At 46.5% G+C, this 22,996-nt stretch overlaps 1 protein-coding gene across 1 annotated transcript in view; it reads right to left on the bottom strand.

Annotated features, from left to right (window-relative positions):
* tmem175 (transmembrane protein 175) overlaps positions 1–18,022 on the bottom strand; it is a 45,011-nt gene extending 26,989 nt beyond the window's left edge. The window contains exons 1-2 of the mRNA XM_033024078.1: positions 17,660–18,022; positions 8,868–8,906 (exon numbers count right to left, since the gene is read on the bottom strand). Of these exons, the coding sequence (XP_032879969.1) occupies positions 8,868–8,906; positions 17,660–17,899 (279 nt within the window). The 5' untranslated portion in view covers positions 17,900–18,022. The remainder of the gene's footprint in view (positions 1–8,867; positions 8,907–17,659) is intronic.
* Positions 18,023–22,996: the final 4,974 nt, after the last annotated feature.

Raw genomic sequence — 22,996 nt, 5'->3', positions numbered from 1 at the left:
TATTTAATATGTAAAAGAATATGTGTGTGTTTACGATTGTGTTTATAGTTTGTTTGGTTGTTTGTTTGTTTGTCTTTATGCACAAAGTCCGCGAGCATTGCCACTTTTCATTTCACTGCACATCTCGTATGTGTATGTGACGAATAAACTTTACTTGACTTGACTATTCACCAAGGAGGCCATGAGAGATTGTGAGATCAGTGTGGACAATACTAATATGCTAGAGCAGTTTGAAATTAAGTGGTGTTGGGGTTCTTGAAGAGCATTAAGGTGGCAAATCCCCAGGGCCTAATGGGATCTATCTAATTTATGGAGCGAGGCAAGAGAGGAGATTGCAGGACCATTGATTTAGATCTTTATATTTTCCCTAACCGCAGACGAGGTCCCGGAGGACTGGAGCGTAGCCAATGTTGTTCCTTTGTTTAAGAAGGGGCGTAGAGATAATCCAGGTAATTATAACCGGTAAGCCTCACTTCAGTGGTAAGGAAGCTATTGGCGAGGCTTCTTCAGAATGGGATTTACACGTGTTTGGAAGAGAGATAAATGAGAGAAAAAAATAGTTCAGTATATATATATATATATACAAATACTCACAAGTACACACACACACAAATATATATATATATACACATGCACACATACTGAAAAAACAAACAATAGTAGTGCAATAATAATTGTCTATTGTAGTTCAGAGCTTATTTGAGGTTGTAGTGTTTAATAGCCTGATGGCTGTAGGGAAGAAGCTGTTCCTGAACCTGGACGTTACAGTTTTCAGGCTCCTGTACCTTATTCCCGATGGCAGTGGTGAAATGAGTGTGTGGCAAGGGTGGTGTGTGTCTCTGACAATGCTGGTTGCCTTTTTGAGGCAACGACTCTGATAAATCCCTTCGATGGTGGGGAGGTCAGAGCCGGTGATGGACTGGGCAGTGTTCACAACTTTTTGCAGTCTTTTCCACTCCTGGACTTTCAGGTTGCCGAAACAGGCCATGATGCAATCAGTCAATATGCTCTCTACTGTACACCTGTAGCAGTTCAAGAGAATCCCCTTTGACATACCAAATCTCTTAAATCTTTTCAGGAAGTAATCGTTGATGTGCTTTATTTATGATTATAATTGCATCAGTGTGCTGGGTCCAGGAAAAATCTTGGGAAATATGCACACCCAGGAATTTGAAGTTTTTGACTCTCTCCACCATGGTTGATATAAACAGGATTGTTGGTCCTTATCCTTCCTCGTCCAAAGTCCACAATCAGTTAATTGGTTTTAATCTTAGAGAGCCAGGTTGTTGTGCGAGCAACATTTGGTCAATAGGTCGATCTCACTTCTATACTCTGACTCATCACCATCTGTAATTCGTCCAACAATGTTGGTGTCGTCTGCGAGCTTAAAGATGGAGTTCGCACTATGTCCGGCTACACAGACATGAGTATAGAGTGAGTAGAGCAGGGGGATGAGCACGCAGCCTTTAGATGTTCCCGTACTGATTGTTAATTAGGAAGAAGTATTTCTGCCAATTCGAACAGACTGTGGTCTGTGGATGTGGAAGTCGATCCAATTGCAGAGGGATGCGTAAAGACCCAGTTCCGTGAGCTTGGTAGCCAGCTTTTATTTTTAATCAAAAAATTATTCAATTATTAAAATAATATTTACAATAGAATAAAACAAAACAGAAGCCACCACCATAATACAAGACAAACAAATATACCAAATAAATCACAACCATGTTACAATCCTTGTTAAGCATGCATTCAACCCACCGCGGTGCCCAACGGTCCCGGAAATTCCCCAGGGTGCCCATGGACAGCACGTAGTCCCATTCTAACACCAGCCGAGCACGGACATAACTCCAGAGAAGGGGCTGGCAGCCGGCTCCGGCAGAGTCCTCTTCCGCCTGTCACCGTGACGCGGATGGCCAGCCCAGGAGCAACCTATCCAGGACATCCTCGGCCCTACCCTCTACCCTACACACAGGGTGGCCGGAGATGAGGATGGTGGGTGAGAAGTGCAGCCAGAAGGCAAGGAGCAGCCCCTTTAGATAATGGAACAGGGGATGCAACCTCACACACTCCATATACACGTGGTACAGACAGTTCCAACCCGCAAAAGTGGCAGGTGCCTGGCGAGTCTGTGAACCGTAAGAGGAACATGTTGCAAGTGACTCCTCGATGCAGTACCCTCCACCCAGGTCCCCGATGTAGAGGGAGAGAATCCCTGCGTAGAGGGACCTCCATCGGGGGGCTCCCTCATGACCAGAAGGCAACACCGTCCACCAGGGCAAGGAAATGCAGGGTGTGGAGGAGGAGCCCGTACAGGAGACGCTTCCCTGCGTCTCGGAGGGAGATGAAGGGTGTAGAGGAAAGGCGGCTCAAGTTGTGTGGGACCGGCTCCTGGGAAGGATTACGGTGCCTGGGTCCAACACGTACTTCTGGCTGAGTGGGGGTTTGCTCAGCCGCAAGTACTCCACACGTTTGAGCCCCCCCCCCTGACACCTGGTGGGGCGGGACAAGGGACAAGGGCCGGCTGCTCTCATGCCTGGGGCTGTTGACCTCCACCGGTGGAGTGGGGGCCCCGGTCGACGGCAACCAGGTTCCAGACTCTCAACAAGTCCCGGTAGAAGCCGGGTATCCTCAGCATGACAGCACTGCTGACATCCACCATCGCGATCCGCCTACCATCTTGAAGGCAGTGGCCCAGTTGGAAAAAGTGCGTCGCCAGCACGTGCCACCTGGGAGGACTGAGGAAGCACTGAGGTGACCCGACCAGCGCCCCAGCCAGGTGACGACTTTCATCGCCAGCCAGTTCGCCGGCCAGGTCTCCGCAACGGGACTCGGGTAGACTCCCAGGTCGAGGAAGTGCGTGGTGCTCCACATGAAAGACCTCATCTCCTCCGGGAGGGAGTTCACCTGCCAGGGACCCACCAAGAGTCCAGAACATTTCCCCCAGTTGATCCTGGCAGAGGAGGCAGCTGAGAAGACTCATTGGCACACGCGCATCCTATGCAGGTCAACGGGGTCGGTGACCAGGAGGAGCACGTCATCGGCGTAGACCGAGAGGACCACCTCCATGTCCGGCTCATGTAGAACTATGCCCGTCAACTTCCTCCAAAGCTGACTAAGGAATGGCTCCACGCAGATTGCGTACAGTTGGCCTGACATGGGGCAGCCCTGATGTACTCCTCTGCGGAAGGGAATGGGGGCCGTCAAGGATCCGTTTACTTTGATGAGGCACTCTGCGGCGGCGTATAAAAGCTGGATCCAGGCCACAAAGAGTGGTTCAAACCCAAACACCCGCAGAGTCCTCAGCAGATACTTGTGATCCACTTGTCAAAAGCCTTCTCCTGGTCGAGGGAGAGAAAGGCAGTGGGTACACCGGTCTCCTGAGCCAGGTAGACCAGGTCCCGGACCAGATGGATATTGTCCTGGATGAACTGCTCCGGGACCGTGTAAGACTGGTCATGGTGGATCACTTGGGCCAGCACTGGGCCTAGACGGTTGGCCATTGCCTTTGCAAAGACCTTGTAGTCAGTACAGAGGAGGAAGACCGGGCGCCCGTTCTTTAGAAGGTGGAGATCGCCCTTCTTGGGCAGAAGGACCATGACAGCCCTTCGCCAAGAAAGGGGCATCTCTCCGATCGCCAGGCTCTCTCTCAGGACCATGGTGTAGTCCTCTCCCAGGATCTCCCAGAATGTGCGGAGGAACTCTGCTGTCACGCCATTCAGGCCAGGGAATTTGCCCCTTCAGAGCTGATGGAGGGCCAAGGTTATTTTGTCCAGTGTCTAGGGCACCCTCTGGGCCGACCGTGGTTAGCCCTTCCCACAGATCACTGCACTCGTCCCCACTGGAGCTATCCGGTGAGAACAAGGTCCCATAAAAGGAACGAATGCTGTGTTGATGTCTTCCGGTTCGGTGACAGAAACACTGCATGTGGGCCTTGCCCACTTCCCACCATAGTGGCAGGGAGTGAAATCCTTCCCGCTTCCTCTTCTAGGTGGTCCAGAACCTCTTAAATAAGTCCCAGAAGCGGCCATCCTCCCGCAGCTGGTTGTTAAAGTTCCAGTACGCGGATCCTCTCCGTGTGCGCAGCGGGATGAACTCCGCCCACACCAGGTGGTGGTCTGAGTACGGCATGGAGGCCGCCGAGATGCGGGAGACGTACGCCCAAGAAATGTACAGGCGGTCGATGCGAGAACCACCCCCCTCTGACCTCCTGGAGAAGGCTCTAGAGTCGGGGTGGAGGTTCCTCCAGGGATCTACCAAGTCAAAGGAGCCCACGAGCTCGTTCAATTTCTTCACCGACTCCTGGCTGTGCTGGATACCGGAACAGTCTCCTTCCTCAAGGGTACAGTTGAAGTCTCTCCCGAGGATCACGCAGTCGCCAGGGTCGATGAAGCTCAGCAGGGGAAACACCTCCCAGAATAGGCATGTCTGCAACACGGCGGGCTTGGGAAAACATCGACAAAATGCAATGGTACACCATCTAGGCACATGGCCATGTGAAGCAAGCGGCCTGGCACCAGTTCCTGGACCTTTAGGATTTCTGGCCAGAAATTCAGGGCCAACCAAAAGGCCACCCCACTGGAAATGGAGCTGAGGTGGCTCATGAAGACTTCACAACCCCAATCCAGGAGCAAGGTTGACTCTGTCCTGGAATGATGTGGGTTTCCTGCAGGAAGCTCACTGCATATTTCCCGTCCCTCAGGGTTGAGAAATGGTTAAACCTGCCGAGCAGTCCTCCAGCGTCATCTGGGGGGGGGCAGGTAGCACCATATCCCATGCTCAAAAGGCACGATCTTCATGCGGATTCAGGCCCCAAGAGGAGCACCCAAAGAAGCTGAAGCATGCGCCTTTGCATAGCTCCTGGAAGGCCCCGATCCCCCAGAACACTGACCCTGCATGATATCAGGCGCAAAACACTTACACAAAATACCAAACAGACACAATCACAATCATACTTTATTAGCTAAGTATGTTTTGCAACACACGAGGAATTTCATTTGCCAAGTCAGTCGTACAAATAAAAAGCAACGGAACACACAAAACACATTTTAACATAAACATCCATCACAGTGATTCTTCCACATTCCTCACTGTGATGGAAGGTGAAAAAAAGTTCAATCTCTTCCCTTTGCTCTCCCACGGTCGGGGGGCTTTGAGCCCTCCGTTGACGGCATGATCTTGACTCCAGTAGCCAGCAGCGGGCCCTCGGCATCGAGACGATCAGCTCCTACATCGGGGGGATTTCAGCTCCCCCGCGCCGGACGATCAAACCCCGTATCGGGGTTGGTCGAACCTTCCGCGACGTTGGGGCTCCCGACATCCTCTCCTGAAACAGCGAGTTCCCGATATAAAGTCCACAGGCCGTGGTTGGAGCGATCCCAGGCAAGGGATCGATTCCGATGCAAGTCCACGCCCCCCGGTGGGGCCCAAGGTCAGTCCGAGGAGGCCTCCAGCTCCATCGATGGTAGGCCGCAGAGCGACCGGAGAATGCGATCCGAAAATTAATCGCATCTCCGGCAAGGGATGAAACTGAAAAAAAAAGTTTCCCCTCCCCCTCCCCCCACATAAAACAAACCAGAGAACATTTACACAGACTTCAAACACACACTAAAAATGAAAAAAAGATGAAAAAACAAACAAGACTGTTGGCGGGGCTGTCAATCGTGCAGTGCCCCTGGTGGTGAGTCCAAATGGCATTAGGCCAAGTCCACGCACACAATCAAATATGGAACAGTTCGAGTGAGGGAGGCGAGTAGTGTTGCCTCGGAACGACGATAATGGCAGTTCCCAAGAAAACTGCCGTGTCACCACCTCTTCGTCCGGCTATCTCGGTTCACCTGCGTTCCCTGGCGAGCTGCAGTGTTTGGCAGACAATCCCAGCTGGCCTTCACTGCTCCTGCAGCAACGAAAGGGATTTTCTTGCAGTCATTGTTGTTGGAAGCCTCCTATCTCTGCCGGTCTTGCCAACAGAAAGGAGGCTCCATCAGCTCCAGGTTCCAAGGCTACAGAAGAAGGTCGAAACGGTGCAGCAAACCTCCAACACCGCACGAAGGCCAGACCGGCCTGGTCAGCAACAACGAGGCAGTAATGGGGGGGTTGTTCCGGACGCGGTTGTAAAGGTCCAGAAAGTTGTTCTCCCCCTTTCGGTGTGCCAGTTTCCTGGCAGGATGCCAGCCACAGTAGTGGGAGCTGCGCATTTTGTTGATAATACTGCCCGCAGCCCCAAAACACAGAGAAACTTTTAAAACCAATCTCTGCAGCGTCGCAGCCATACACAAGGATGTTTAAATGTACCGCTGTACCTCCTCCAAATCCAAAAGATGATTAAACTCACGAGTTTGGACCAGTGCTCCAAATCACCGCACCTCCTCGCGTAACCAGCTTGGACGGGATGATGGTATTGAACGCCGAGCTGTAGTCTATAAACAACAGCCTGACAATAGACAATAGGTGCAGGAGTAGGGCATTTAGCCCTTCAAGCCAGCACCGCCATTCAATGTGATCATGGCTGATCATCCCCAATCAGTACCTCGTTCCTGCCTTCTCCCCATATCCCCTGACTCCGCTATTTTTAAGAGCCCTATCTAGCTCTCTCTTGAAAGCATCCAGAGAACCTGCATCCACCGCCCTCCGAGGCAGAGAATTCCACACTCACCACTCTCTGTGAGAAAATGTGTTTCCTCATCTCCGTTCTAAATGGTTTACTCCTTATTTTTAAACTGTGGCCCCTGGTTCTGCACTCCCCTAACATCGGGAACATGTTTACTGCCTCTAGTGTGCCCAAGTCCTTAACAATCTTATATGTTTCAATGAGATACCCTCTCATCCTTCTAAACTCCAGAGTGTACAAGCCCAGCTGCTCCATTCTCTCAGCATATGACAGTCCCGCCATCCCGGGAATTAATCTTGTATACCTACAGTGCACTCCCTCAATAGCAAGAATGTCCTTCCTCAAATTAGGGGACCAAAACTGCACACAATCCTCCACATGTGGTCTCACTAGGGCTCTGTACAACTGCAGAAGGATCTCTTTGCTCCTATATTTGATTCCTCTTGTTATAAAGTGTTATAAGTGACATAAGTGTTTTTATTGTCCAAGTGATCCAGTGCGGAGAGGAGAGCCATCTCCTTTGACCTGTTGTGACGGTAGACAAATTGTCGTGGGTTGAGGTTCTTGTTGAGGTAGGAGTTGATATCCACCATAACCAACCTCTCAAAGCACTTCATCACCACAGACGTTAGTGCCACTGGTCGACAGGCGGTGAGAGGGATAATGTTAAAGGAGATCTGCAAGGCAAGTGAATGCCTGGAATGTTCAGCTAGGGGTGGTGGTGGAGGCATATATGATAGGGGCATAGAAGAGGCTTTAAGATTGGCACATGAACATGCAAGGAATGTAGGGATATGAATCATGTGCAGGCAGAGGAGATTAGTTCAACTTGGCAAAATGTTTGGCACCGACATTGTAGGCCCAAGGGCCTGTCCCTGTGTTGTACTGTTCTACTTCGATAATCGCAGTCAAATTAGCTTCATATTTGATATGAACTGCAGGTAATTTTTTTAAACATATATACAGATTCCACAGGCTAGATGCAGGAAGATTGCTCCCGATGTTGGAGAAGTCCAGGACAAGGGGTCACAGCTTAAGGATAAGGGGGAAATCCTTTAAAACCGAGATGAGAAGAACTTTTTTCACACAGAGAGTGGTGAATCTCTGGAACTCTCTGCCACAGAGGGTAGTCGAGGCCAGTTCATTGGCTATATTTAAGAGGGAGTTAGATGTGGCCCTTGTGGCTAAGGGGATCAGAGGGTATGGAGAGAAGGCAGGTACGGGATACTGAGTTGGATGATCAGCCATGATCATATTGAATGGCGGTGCAGGCTCGAAGGGCCGAATGGCCTACTCCTGCACCTAATTTCTATGTTTCTATGTTACCCGATCTATTCCCCTCATGATTTATTACACCTCAATAAGATCACGCCTCATCCACCTGTGCTCCAGGGAATAGATTCCCAGCCTACTCAACCTCTCCCTACAGCTCAGACCCTCTAGCCCTGGCAACATCGTTGTAAATATTCTCTGTACCCTTTCCACCATATTCATATATGAACACTGCCACACATGAACAAGCTCCCATTATATTATTTAGTTTAAAAGTATGATGTATGTACATAAGTTCATTCCTACAAATGGCAGAACTAGTTTTCTCTCTCCACCTTTAGTAATTGTTCTTTCTTAATAGTCAAGTGCTTTTGATAAGTCCTACATTCATAACCGGGTAACAACCTGTAAAAAAATGTCGACCCCCAGAGAAAGTTGATTGATAATAGAGCAAATAACCATCTTAATATAATAACTGTTGCCAATGCAAATCATTTTGTGTACAGCGAGGTGTAACAGTAAGCTGTAATTTAGTCATGTGATTGAGCACGGTGGGTGAGAAATTGCAGCTTTCACGTCCACCAGTGGGGGTACAGGGTCTTTGTTTTCAGGTTTCATCTGAAAGCACCACTTCCTTCAATGCACTGTTCCTTGAATTGCTGCACTGAAACACCAACTTGAATTAAGATTAATTCTGGTTTTATTAATCTTAAACCCATACATTTCTAACTTAGCAGCAAAGGTAACAGTAATGTACCAAAGCTATTGCAGATTTAGTGTATTTTCTCCACTATCCTTCCTTATTAGAAAGGGGAAAAAATCCACAATTCCATTACTGCCATTTGTTCCATATTTTGTTTTTTATCCTAACATAAAGACAACAAAAATAAAAAATAATTGTCTATTAGCACCAGCCAGATAAATAACATGAATGGACAGAACATTATTATTTTGAACAAATATATTCAGATTTTAAGATATACAATACCTGATCTGTTCTAATTTTTGTATGACATACAGGCAAAATCTGGAAGAAAACACAATTTAGAAAATTTAAATTTAAATGTGGATATTGCTTTGCCAAAAGATGTTAAAAACTGGGAACAAAAACTAGATTACATTGTTGCTTAATGTTTCTGGTATTCCACCAGCTGTGCTGGTTAATGAACAGATAAACGACAGTACATTTTCTTTCCCTCTACGGTCTGATCAGTTCATCATTACACCGTGAAAGAAAATAGGTGGTGTGCCTAAAAACTATGGGGCAAATCCTGCTGCAACAGTACATTTTGCAATGCATGTTAACAATTAGAAATTTATTTATAATCCCTCGACTTAAAATGTTTTACATGGTAACTGCAAAATGAAAGATCTGATAAGCTGTGATAAGAGCAAAAGGACACCTGGTACCTTAGGGACGCTTTGTCCTTAACATATGTAAATAAAAGACTAAAAGAGTAATAAAGGGCCAAAATGGTCAATTGGACCAAGATGTGTAACAAAACATGCAGTATGCATTTTTAACAATTCCAGCAATGTAAAGTTTATAACCAAATCAAGAATAAAAAGGAATATATTTTAGCTGAGAACTAATCAATGGTTTGTAAAGGTTTAGACCAAATTTCTTGACTTTGTTTGTAGTCATTTGCCACCATTAACTGCCCAGCTATTTACAATGATTTGTAAATAACAATCAACAGGACCTTCTGTTTTGCACACCTCAAATTAGATTGTACTGTATTTACACCCATCAAACCAGGCATGTGGATTCACCTAATCGTGATACACGTAATCACATCCTGTTGCGATCATTCTCACTATTTAAGTTTTGCATCAGCTGCTGATTTCAGAATTTTACTTCATGTTCCTAATGAAGACCATTTAATTTTTGTTCCCTAAGGAGATCACACTACCACATACTTCCCTCTCGTCAGAAATACAACTGCTACCTCTACTCTCCACATCCAACCCTTTGTCAATTATGGACCAAAAACAGCACTATCTCTTTAATCCCACGTGATACATTGCATATGTGTGGTGCCTGATCAGATGTTCTTGCAATCCCATTATATAGACCATTGCCTTTAAACATAGTTAAGCGTATGAGATTAAAATAATACCATTAAGATTATACAGTAAGATGATATGGAGAATGTGCCAGATGGAAGTAGAAATTGGAGATATTTAGTAGAAAGTATAAGAGGGAATGGAGTTGATTTGCTCAGGGTAAATTGGACAGAGTTTTGGAATTTGGAAGATGACATTTAGGAATCTTGCGAATGACACTACTCTCTAGAATTTAGGAGATTGAGAGGGGATCTTATAGAAACTTACAAAATTCTTAAGGGGTTGGACAGGCTAGATGCAGGAAGATTGCTCCCGATGTTGGGGAAGTCCAGGACAAGGGGTCACAGCTTAAGGATAAGGGGGAAATCCTTTAAAACCGAGATGAGAAGAACTTTTTTCACACAGAGAGTGGTGAATCTCTGGAACTCCCTGCCACAGAGGGTAGTCGAGGCCAGTTCATTGGCTATATTTAAGAGGGAGTTAGATGTGGCCCTTGTGGCTAAGGGGATCAGAGGGTATGGAGAGAAGGCAGGTACGGGATACTGAGTTGGATGATCAGCCATGATCATATTGAATGGCGGTGCAGGCTCGAAGGGCCGAATGGCCTACTCCTGCACCTAATTTCTATGTTTCTATTGACCTGGCATTTCTGTGAAATTAATTTTTGTGGAGCAGTGGAAAACAGACCAGAAATTCAATACATATAATGTTTTAATACGAGTTCTATCTGAGTGGTAGACACCTAGAATCTGTTAGCAGGAAGGGGATGAGCAGACCACGGGGCTGAGAAGCATAGGAAGGTGAAGGGGTGGTGGTTACTGTTGCAATGGATATGCCTGGTTTGTAACTTCCTAAGATTTTAAGTTTTAAAGTTTTATGATTGGATTGTGCATGTGCAACATTTGTTCCTCGTGCTTCATTTTTTTTACTTAAAGAGGCATATGGAAAAGTAAACAATGTACTTACTAACAACCAACAAAAAAGATAATAATAAAAGTTTACAAGATTGAATCCATGTGTTTATTTACATGGAAAAAGTCTGCGTAAATCCTCCTTTTGGACAAATAGGTCTTCACTACAGAGTGTCACAAACTGACATCGAAAAGGTTCATATTTACCCTTAATCCTTTAGGATCTTCACTCTGTCGTATCCCATAACCCCCCCCCCCCCCCGCCCCCCAGGAGTGGAAGCCATCTCCATGTCCTAATTTGTTCCTGAGTCCTTTGTTCCAAGATCCCAGCTGCTACCTCGCCCAAACATGCTTCTGACAACACCTGCAAGGCCCAGGCACACACAGGAGGCCTTGATCTCTATGGCCCCTTCCCCTCTGCCGTTAATCTAATACAGGGGTCGGCAACCTACGGCCCCGGGCCGAATGCGGCCCATAACCCGAAATCATCGGGCCCGCAGACGTATTTTTTCCCCGGTAATTACCCGGCCCGCAGACTTCCGTCATCTCCGGTACCTCCCGGGCCCGAGGCCACGGCGCCCAGGCGTGGTGACGCAAGGAGGCCAGTGCTGGCGGCCGCAATGACGGAGCCGCCGTGCAGCGCCGCGTGCGGCTGAGCGGCGAGCTCTGGCTGTACCGCATCCTGCGCAAAGCTGCCGGCATGGCTGCGCACCTTGTGTCTGGGCTTCACTGTCGAGATTGGGGTTTTCAATAGGCCGGGGACGAGTGAGTGTGAGTATTTGAGCCACCGTCTTCAGGACAGAGCCAAGGCAATGGTTCGTAGGTACGCCATGTTCGTGAGCTCCCGTAACTAGGGGCCAGTGCTCCGGGTGGCGTCCTCGAAGGGGCGGGATCTATGTGAACACGTGATTTGATGCCTGCCATCCGGGACGGGATGGGGGCGGGTGTACACAATAGACAATAGGTGCAGGAGTAGGCCATTCGGCCCTTCGAGCCGCACCGCCATTCAATGTGATCATGGGTGATCATCCCCAATCAGTACCCCGTTCCTGCCTTCTCCCCATTTCCCCTGACTCGCTATCTTTAAGAGCCCTATCTAGCTCTCTCTTGAAAGTATCCAGAGAACCGGCCTCCACCGCCCTCTGAGGCAGAGAATTCCACAGGCTCACAACTCTCTGTGTGAAAAAGTGTTTCCTCATCTCCGTTCTAAATGACTTACCCTTTATTCTTGTATAGATGTGGCCCGCCATCCGCTCAGACATGCGTCCTGGCCCCTACGCAGAACAAGGTTGCCGACCCCTGATCTAATACCTCGTTCTTCTGCACCCCAGTGTTGAAGTTCCCCACCATCCTGGTTCTCGCTAGCATAATGTCACCTCATCAATCTGACCGTTTATTTTGATCATCTACCTAATCCCATCCACAACCTATAGCCACTGTTTCTTTCCATCCACCACCACCCTCCTCCCCCGGCTGCTCACAAAACATTCACTGACTACAAAAAGTAGCTACCGATTAGTTGCTCGAGAATTTTTGGATACTAATATTTTACATATATTGTGTTAATATATAATCTGCTATTTGGTTGGTGTGATTCTATATTTTTAATGTCACTGGATATTTACAAGTGCTACCATTTTTCAGGAAATAATAGGAAATTGCGTGAAATGTTAAATCTGAAAGCTTGACCAATTTCCTCTTTCTAACATTGAGCAATGTAAGCACTGCATTTTGTAAAACATGTGCAGCAAGGGATTCAATCAAACGATTGTCGAGACTGACAATAGAAATCATGGACTAAAATGTTACTTTCTTTTTAACGTCGACACGTATGAACGAATATTATTGTTGGAACAAATCTAATTTGTCTAATTATTGCTCAGTTCTGTTCTGTCTAATTTGTCTCAGCTCAGTTCTATTCTGAATTATCAGCAAAATGGTGGAATGTATCGTTAACTGCACTAGCAAATAGAGTTACTCACAGTTACTCCATCATAGAATCGGAATTGGCAGTTTCACAATAAGAGGGTTCACTAACAGTTGCACATGAATTCCACAAAATTCATGATTCTACAAAAAATGAAACAGTCCATGCCACAAGCAAATAAAAAGAAGACTCAGGTGACATTCAACTGTGGGCTAATCAGTGGCAAGGGAAATATGTATCTGTCGAGTGCTAGGTAATTACTCCAATATAAGAAGGCCTAACCTCCTCGTCTACCCTTGACATTCAATGGCATCACCACAAGAAAGTCCGCACCATCAACTTTAACAGAAACTCATGTGGTCCAGTCACATAAATATTGTGTCTAGTAAAACAGGTTAGCTGCCAGGGTACCTATAAAATAGGCAAAGGTTAGCTGCTAGGATACCTAAAAAACCTGTGACCTATTAATAAACTGTTCGAAATCAAGGGATTGTCTATACGCGATTATTTTTTAAATCATGGATCAGAATATTATGGGGGGTTTTAAATCAGCATGTCTGCAATTAATATTGTTAGGACAAATCCAATTAGGCTAATTACTGCCTAGTAATTACTGCCCTATTCCAGATTGGATTTTGTTCAAGCCACTTGGCCCCTGATCTTATCAAAACCTTGGTCCAAATTATGAACCTGAATTCCTGAGATAACCTGAGAGTGACTATCCATGACATCAAGGTAGCATTTATCTGTCTCTGGCATCAAGGAGTCCTGGTAAAACCGAGGTCGATGGCCATCCAGGAAAACACTTGAGTTACCCCATAAAGGCAGAAAATAGGTGATGTAATGGTCGGAACCCTTCTTCGGTATAAACCAGCATCTGCAGTTCCTTCCTACACACAATGTTTGAAGCATAATCATCTTCATCAATGAATTACGATCCATCATAGAATCGGAATTGGCAGTTTCACAATAAGAGGGTTCACTAACAGTTGCACATGAATTCCACAAAATTCATGATTCTACAAAAAATGAAACAGTCCATGCCACAAGCAAATAAAAAGAAGACTCAGGTGACATTCAACTGTGGGCTAATCAGTGGCAAGGGAAATATGTATCTGTCGAGTGCTAGGTAATTACTCCAATATAAGAAGGCCTAACCTCCTCGTCTACCCTTGACATTCAATGGCATCACCACAAGAAAGTCCGCACCATCAACTTTAACAGAAACTCATGTGGTCCAGTCACATAAATATTGTGTCTAGTAAAACAGGTTAGCTGCCAGGGTACCTATAAAATAGGCAAAGGTTAGCTGCTAGGATACCTAAAAAACCTGTGACCTATTATTAAGAGGGTCAAGGGTTTCAGTGCATAGAAACAACACCATTTGTATGTTCCCCTCCAATGTGGAAATGTGTTGTCATTCCTACAGCCTACCAAGCCACCTTGATCCACTGCAATTCACCTACCGCCACAACTGGTCCAGGGCTGATAGCATCTCCCTGTCCTACATTAATTCCTGGAACAGCTGGTTAAGAGAGATACCCAAGTCAGACTCCTATTCATAGTCTGCAACTCTGCTTTCAATACCATTATCTCATTCAAGCTTATCTCCAAACTTGTGGAACTTGGTGTTAGCACTCACTCCGCAACTGAATCAACTTCCTGACCAACAAACCACAATCAGTAAGGATAGGTGACAAATCATCCTCGATGATGATCCTCAACACTGGTGCCCCACAAGGATGCGTACTCAGCTCCCTGCTATACTCCTTATATACAATGACTGTGTAGCCAAATACAAATCCATCTCAATTTGCAAATTCGCAGACGACACCACCTTTGTGTGCTGGATATCAAATAATGAGACAGAGTACAGGAAGGAGATTGAGAACCTCGTAACTTGGTACCAAGACAACAACCTTTCCCTCAATATCAGCAGGACAAAGGAGATTGTGATTGACTTCAGGAAGCGAAACGGTATACATTGGCTGTGCCAAAGTAGAGATGGTTGACAGCTTCAAGTTCCCAGGAGTAATTATCATCAGCAATTTGTCCTGGGCCAGCCATATCGAAACAATGGCCAAGAAAGCACACCAACACCTCCACTTCCTTAGAAAGCTTAGGAAATTCAGCATGTTCCCAACAATTCGGCATGTCCCCAACCTCTGCAGATGCGCAGTAGTAAGCATTTTGTCGGAATGCATCGCAGCATAGTTTGGGAACAGCTCCATCCATGACCGCAAGAAATTGCAGAGAATTGTGGATACAGCCAAGACTATCACGCAAACCAACCTCCTTTCCATTGACTCCATCTACACATCATGCTGCCTCGGCAAGCCCATCAGCATAATCAAGGACGAGTCTCACCTTCTTCTCCCCTCTCCCATCAGGCAAGAGGTACAGAAGGTGAAAATGCCTACCTTAAGATTCAGGAAGTTTCTTCCCAGCCTTTATCAGGCAACTGAACCATCCTAACACCAACTGGAGAGTAGTCCTGACCCTGGAAAACGTCCGAAGTCGATGGCAGTCACCGGACCTGTCCGTGGCCTACACGGTACACGGCCCTGGAACTCACCCGAAGTTGGTGGCGGCTGCTGGGCCTCTTCTGCCCCTTTGCCGTGGCTGCACGGCCCTGTAAAATGTTCCAGGTAAGTTGACACCTGCTGGTTAGGCTTCCAGCTTTCGCTGCGTTCTTCGGTGACACTTACTTACTGCCCCACTTGTTTTCCTTGCTTCCTGTTCCGACCTTTCTTTTCTTTGGCGCCAATTCAAAAACATTTGGTACCAAATCTTTCCATGCTTGGTGCCGTTCCACTTTGTTTCCAAACACAACCTCTTCTTTTTAACTTTTTTTTTAACTCTTGACAGCTCTTCTTCTTTCCTTTTCTGTTCTTTTATCCTCGTCGCCAATTGTTGTGTGTTTTGGTGTAACAATTCACCTAAAACTTGTACTATTCAGCTTGAGGAATTCGACAAAAAAAACTCAGTCTAAAATGTGTAACAATCCGAAGGACGACATCTTGCCACGTAGACACAACATAGAGATAGCCTGACAAACTCGCCGACTTGTACAGCTGATGTTTTAAACTACAGTCCCCTGCATAGAAGGATCTGCAGGCCTCTCATGTCTAGCTCGCAAACAACTGCGACACAACTCCGTATCTACTGTTTAAACTGTTAAACCATCCCATCCTCGTCGCCAATTGTTGTGTAATTGGGTGCTTGGAACTGACTTAAAAGAACACTCAGATACGAGGCGTAAACTAACAAGCTTCTTTATTCCAGGACGCCACCTTGAGTCTCCCCCAACTCATGCGTCCCCTCGCACAAGACATAACATATGCTAATTATATCACATACATCACACTGCTCCCCCTTTAACTTGGTGGCAGGTAATACCATTTACATTATATACACTACACTTGTGTTAAGTAAATGCTTATAAATGTTAACGGAACATATTATGGGCATTTCAGTACAACCTATTACTGCGCCTGGAAAAATTGCTTTGAAAATTGAAGACATGTATCCTCAATGACATTATAGTAAAAAATCATAATTGTATGCTTATAAATGAACCACTATGCCACCATTGAACACATATTCTACAGTATGGGCTGGCTTCATCCCTCAGTTCCATTGTGAACTGACAACTAGCTGCAATGAATGGGTTAGCTTGTCTCTGACTTCTGTACCTGTGCATTGAAATATAGAAGTTAGGAGGTTTATGCATCTGACCTCCTATCCACCACTGTCGCCAAAGGCAGAGCACAGATATTCTGATCTGAGGGTCAGATGTATTTTGTACCAACCCAGAGATTTTGCACCATATGATGTGTGTGACCCATTTTATTTGCTGATCTAAAAAGTGCATATATTCTTTCTTTATTTTACTAAATCTTAGTTATTAACAAATTTCTAGCATTTAAAGTTAAGTTAAAACTTTATTTATTTTTTCTTTCATTATTCATTATTTTCAACATGTCTTCATATTTTTGATCCAGTCAGAAGATAAGGCATCAGGATTCATCATCTGAAGCCCAAATGTTCTCCATGGTCCCACTCTACTTTGCCTGACTACTGTTGAGCAAAGGTAGACTCAAAATGCTGGAGTAACTCAGCGGGACATGCAACATCTCTGGAGAGAAGGAATGGGTGACATTTCAGGTCGAGCCCCTTCTTCAGACTGTAGAGTACTGAACTATACTGTAGAACAAGATGTGTATATCGCCAATTAACTGGGTTTCATTCTTTGTATATACCATTGGATGCTCTCTGCACCTTTTTCCCCTTAGATTTAAGTTAACCGCAGTGATTTTACCCCCATCAGTCTGAAGAAGGGTTTCGGTCCGAAACGTTGCCTATTTCCTTCGCTCCATAGATGCTGCTGCACCTGCTGAGTTTCTCCAGCATTTTTGTGTACCTGTGATTTACAATTAGTTGGGTTAGTTAGGTAATTCCTGAGTTGGCAAGATCTACCTACTGAGAAATATACCAGTCTGTGCGAAATATTATTCAAATCATATGTCCATTGGTAGTATTTAATATACATATCTTCAAATTAAGTAGTATGTTGTACTTGGGGGGGTGTTTAAAAGATGATTGTTCTGTTGGGGCAATGGCACAATAATCAAGATGTGCTGAGTTCAACAGAATACCTTCTCCAGACTTCACCACAAAGATTGTACTTGCTATTGTCATGTAGTGCATGTCAATTCCTAACCATGTTTTCTAAATTGTCCTAGCTAATGGTTCTTGGTTATGCGGAAGTTCGTCTGCAAAGGCTGCGTCGCTGCTTGTTCTGCCTACGCATCGATTTAAATCAGAACTGAAACGCAGCTCAACCCTACTGATGCCTGGCACTGCCCCTCTTACCATGACAGTGGCTACGATAGAGATCAGCGCATCGCTGTACGCCAGCAGCCGGTGCGACGACTGCAGCCCGCCGTGAGTGGGATGCCCCCGCTCCCGCTCCCGTTGCCGGCTGCCACCCGACTGCAGCGGCTCGTCCGCCGTCGCGGACAGGACCAAGGGACTGGCCTCGACCTCCATCACCACCTCCTCCTCCTCCTCCTCCTCCACGGACGCCCCGTGGCCGCGCCGCAGCACCGACATCGCGCCAGGTGCCGGAGGGAGGGGAGAGTCGCCAACCGTCGGCCCGCTGACCCGTTGCTGCTGCTGCTGCTGCCGGCGCAGGCGCCTCCTCCTCCTCCTCCCGTCTCCAGCGGACACTCGCCTCGGGTCAGTGCACGCGCGGGGCGTGAACGCGCCTCTGAACAGTGCACGCGCGGGGCGGGAACGCGCCTCTGAACAGTGCACGCGCGTGGCGTGAACGCGCACGGATCAGTACGCGCGCGAGGCGGAGCAGCCGTTAAGGAGGCGGGGGCGCGCGCGGGTGCTCATCAACCTGGTCCCCAGGCAGTGAGTTGGGTGGATTAACTGATACTTTCAAAGATAGACACAAAGTGCCGGAGTAACTCAGCGGGACAGGCAGCATCTTTGGGGAGAAAGGAATAGGTGACATTTCGGGTCGAGACCCTTCCCCGGACTCTGGAGACCTTGGTTCGGATTCTTTCCTCAGGGCTCTCACTTAACTTGTTTTTGCTGTTGCCAGCTGGGCAACCTAGGCAGCTTTTTAGGTTGCCGAATGACAGTTTAGGTGGTCATTTAAGACGGCTTGAATGACGCGTGCGATAATGTGCTCGGATGAAGTGCGTAGTTACCAGTCGGATTAATGCTCAATGAAACATTCACATATTATTTCTGCTTCAAATAAAGTCACAAACTAAACATATTCACCAATCAAGACAAGTGGCGGCGCTGTGATACAGCTGCGGCTCGCCTGCAGTCTGTCTGTTTTTACTTTTTATGTCGTTTTTTTTTGTCTAGTTTAGTAATTTTTTTGGTTATTAGGTGGTGTTATGTGTGTGGGGGGAGGGTGAAACAGAGCTTTCTGTCTCTCCCTTCGGGGGAATGCGACTTTTTGGCGTATCCCCCTTCTCTTCCCCCGTCTGCGCTGAGGCCTAATGGCGGAGCTGGCGGCCTCCAACCTGCGACCGACCTCGAGGGTCCGGAGGTAGAGCCAGCCAGGACTCACCAACGCGAGGCTGGCCGTCTTCGAGCTGTGGCGACTTCCGGGTAGCGGCACGACTCGGCGCTCCGGTGAGGGTGAACGGTGCGGTGCTGAGACACTCCTGTGCGGCCGGCACGGCTACCGGCTGGAAGGCGCTCCCGTGTGAGCAGCCCGGTGCGGGGCTGAGACGCTGCCTTGTGGGCGGCCCGGTGCGGAGCGGAGACGGTGCTACGGCGGCTGAGGCGGCGTTCTGGCGGCGGCGACCTGGATCCGGGGCTCGGCCGCGGGCCAATGGAGGACAATGTCGGGAGCTCGCAGGTCACAGGCTGGTGCCTGTTTTCCGGAGCACCCGTTGTAACAGCTGCGGGCAGCTTCGACCACCCCCCGGGCCGCGGAGCTTGAACCGTGGGACTGATGCCATCGCCCGGTGGGGTATCGCCTCGGCGCAGAGGGAGAAGAGGAGGGAAGAGACAGTAACTCTAAGACTTTTGCCTCCATCACAGTGAGGAAGTGTTTGGTGAACTCACTGTGGTGGATGTTAATTTGTGTTTATTGTGTTTTGTTATTATTACATGTATGGCTGCAGGCAACAGCATTTCGTTCAGACCGAAAGGTCTGAATGACAAATAAAGGATTCAATATATATCACAATGGCATGCAGCAAAATTATAATACAGTATCTCAGGTAGACAAAAATGCGGGAGAAACTCAACGAGTGAGGCAGCATCTATGGAGTGAAGGAAATAGGTGATGTTTCGGGTCGAGACCCTTCTTCAGACTGATGTGAGGGCGGGGCGGGAAGAAAAAAGGAAGAAGTGGAGACAATGGGCTGAGGGAGAGCTGGGAAGGGGAGGAGAAAACAGGGACTACCTGAAATTGGAGAAGTCAATGTTCATACCGCTGGGGCGTAAACTACCCAAGCGAAATATGAGGTGCTGCTCCTCCAATTTACAGTGGACCTCACTCTGGCCATGGAGGATGCCAAGCTTTCCTTCGCTTGCCAAGCCGGGCAAAATTACACGGCTTTTAGGTTGCAACGTTGCACCTCGCCTCCAACAAACCTCTTGTGGTGGGAATAGAGCTAATCTTCAGAGGTACCACAACCACTCTGCCAAACCAAGGTGGCCCGACTTTAGCAATCATGCTGCGGCTTGTGAACAATCTTTCCCATACAGAGAGGCCAAACTCTAAAACAGCATTCACTGTTCATCGAAGGATTCAGGTGAATGGGCTTTCATTATCGTTAAGAACAATGTCATCCATCGTCCTACCCTGGCTGCACAATGCTACCCTATAACAATAATGGTTGATTGCGAGACCATGGAAAATGTTCCCAGTCCCTATACCTCTGTCTAGGGTCCCAACTCTGTCCAGGGACCCCGACAGTCCTTTCAGTGTAGGCAGAGGTTCACTTACACCTCCTACAACCTCATCTACTGTTTCCGTTATTCAAGATATGACTCCTATACATCGGCGAGACCAAACGTAGATGGGACGATCTTTTCTCTGAACACCTTCGCTCAGCCCGCGTGAACCAATCTGATCTCTTGGTTGCTAAACACTTTAATTCTCCTTCCCATTCCCACACAGACATTTCTGTCCTAGGTCTCCTCCATTGTCAGAGTGTGGCTAAACGGAAGTTGGAGGAACAGCTAACTTCAGGTAGCCATGGCATTCCCTCTCTATCCCTCCCCCACCCAAGTCACACTAACTTCCTGTTTTCACCCAACAAACAGCTAACAATGTTCCTTTATTATCATTACGTTTTTGCATATCTTTCATTCATTGTTCTTTATCTCTCCACATCATCGTCTATATCTCATTTCCCTTATCCCTAACCAGTCTGAAGAAGGGTCTCGTCCCGAAACGTCACCCATTAGATGCTGACTGTCCCGCTGTGTTACTCCAGCTTTTTGTATCTATCTTTGGTTTAAATCAGCATCTGCAGTTCCTTCCTACGCACATGGAAAACATGGTGCTCTTTCCACTGAGCCATATCTTGATGAGAGCTGTGTCAGCACAGGATTTGGTAAATCAAACAAAAGGGTCTTTGAAGATCAAAATTGCAAAGTTGGAGCCACACGGAATTGAAATAGGCCATTTGGCCCACTAGTAGCGCCTATCTGTATCAATATCATCTTTCAGCACTTGGCAGTGCTTTCTATGCCTCGGTAATTTAAATGCTAATTTATTTACTTATTAAATGTTGTAGGCTTATCCAGTCTGAAGAAGGGTCCAAAACATTGCCCATCTATTCCCCCCATAGATGCTGCCTGACATGCTGAGTTACTCCAGCATTTTGTGTTTTTCTCAAGGTTCCAGCACCTGCAGTTCCTTGCATCTGAATAGCTGGGACACTGGGAAGGGGAAGAGGGGTGGGGGTGGGGTTGAGGGCAGAGAGAGAAAGAAAAGGGGAGGGAGGGTTGAGGTTAGTTTCCTAAAATTGGAGAATTCAATGTTCATACCATTAGATTATAAACTACCCTAATGGAATAAGAGGTACTGTTCCTCCAGTTTGCGTGCCTCACTCTGGCAATGGTGGAGGCCCAGGACAAAAAGTCAGTATGGAAATGGAAAGGGAGTTAAAATGGTTAGCAATTGGGAGATTAGCAGTAGGCCTTGGCAGACCAAGTGCGAGTGTTCAGCGAAAAGGTTGCTGAGTCTACGCTTGCACCACTGATGCTACAGGTCCTGTCAACTTCTTCCAGCACTTTGTGTCTTGTTCAATATTCCAGCATTTGTGATTTATTGTGTCCCCATCCACTGTCATGTTGAGACCAGTGTAAAATCAGGTAATTTGGAAACAAATAGATGAAGAAAGGATAATTCATTATCATTATTGAACATTAACACAAGAAAATGTATTTCGAGTTACATAGAGAAAAATCCCACAATAAAAGTGATAAAATTGCAGATATGATCTAACCTCAGAGTTTGACCTCACAATCTAAACTGATATCTCAACACACTAAGATAAATATATCTTATTCAAAGTGGAAATCTTTGAGCACGATCTCAAATAATAATCATATTTACTTATTTATAAGGCCCTTAATAGATAGTAAGTGAACACGAGGAAGTCAACTTCCTATTTAATCATTGATTTCTCCCAGTTAAGTCTTACAGTGATGTTGTTATCTCAGGAATATGCTACCTGTTTTCCAAAAGCAAAATTGAATTGTATGACAGCAATTAGGTGAAAACCAACAAATCATTTTTATTCCTCAATCAACAAATCATTGTTGATTGAGGAAGGTTTGTTGCTGTCCTGCTATATACCAAGGTTTAGCGATCATGGTTTATTCCGTTCACTAAGTTTGTTGGTCTTGACAAATTGCTTGAACCATGTTGTCTCCTTGGAAGAATGTTTCTAAGTACGACACACTGAATTTCATCTACAGTGCCCTCTATAATGTTTGGGACAAAGATCCATCATTTATTTATTTGCGTCTGTACTCCACAGTTTGATATTTGTAATTAAAAAAAAACACATGTGCACATTGTCAGATTTTAATAAAGACCATTTTTATAAATTTTGGTTTCACCATGTAGAAATTACAGCAATGTTTATACATAGTCTCCCCGTTTCTGGGCACCATAATGTTTGGGACATTGCAATGTAATGTAAATGAAAGTAGTCATGTTCAGTATTTTGTTACATATCCTTTGCATGGAATGACTGCTTGAAGTCTGGTAATCATGGGCATCACCAGTTGCAGGGTGTCTTCTCTACCAGGCCTGTATTGCAGACATCTTTAGCTTATGCTTGTTTTGGGGGCTAGCTCCATTCAGTTTTCTCTTTAGCTTATAAAAGGCATGCTCAATTGGGTTCAGATCGGGTGATTGACTTGGCCACTCAAGAAGTGACCATTTTTTAGCTTTGGGACGGGGGGGGGGGACTATGTATACAAGCTCAGCTGCTCCATTCTCTCAGCATATGACAGTCCCGCAATCCCGGGAATTAACCTTGTAAACCTACGCTGCACTCCCTCAATAGCAAGAATGTCCTTCCTTACATTAGGGGACCAAAACTGCACACAATACTCCAGGTGTGGTCTCACTAGGGTTCTGTACAACTGCAGAAGGACCTCTTTGCTCCTATATTCGATTCCTCTTGTTATAAAGGCCAACATGCCTTT

Source organism: Amblyraja radiata, chromosome 1 (assembly GCF_010909765.2).
Source record: "Amblyraja radiata isolate CabotCenter1 chromosome 1, sAmbRad1.1.pri, whole genome shotgun sequence".
NCBI lineage: Eukaryota > Metazoa > Chordata > Chondrichthyes > Rajiformes > Rajidae > Amblyraja > Amblyraja radiata.
This window is presented reverse-complemented; position numbering and strand designations above follow the sequence as displayed.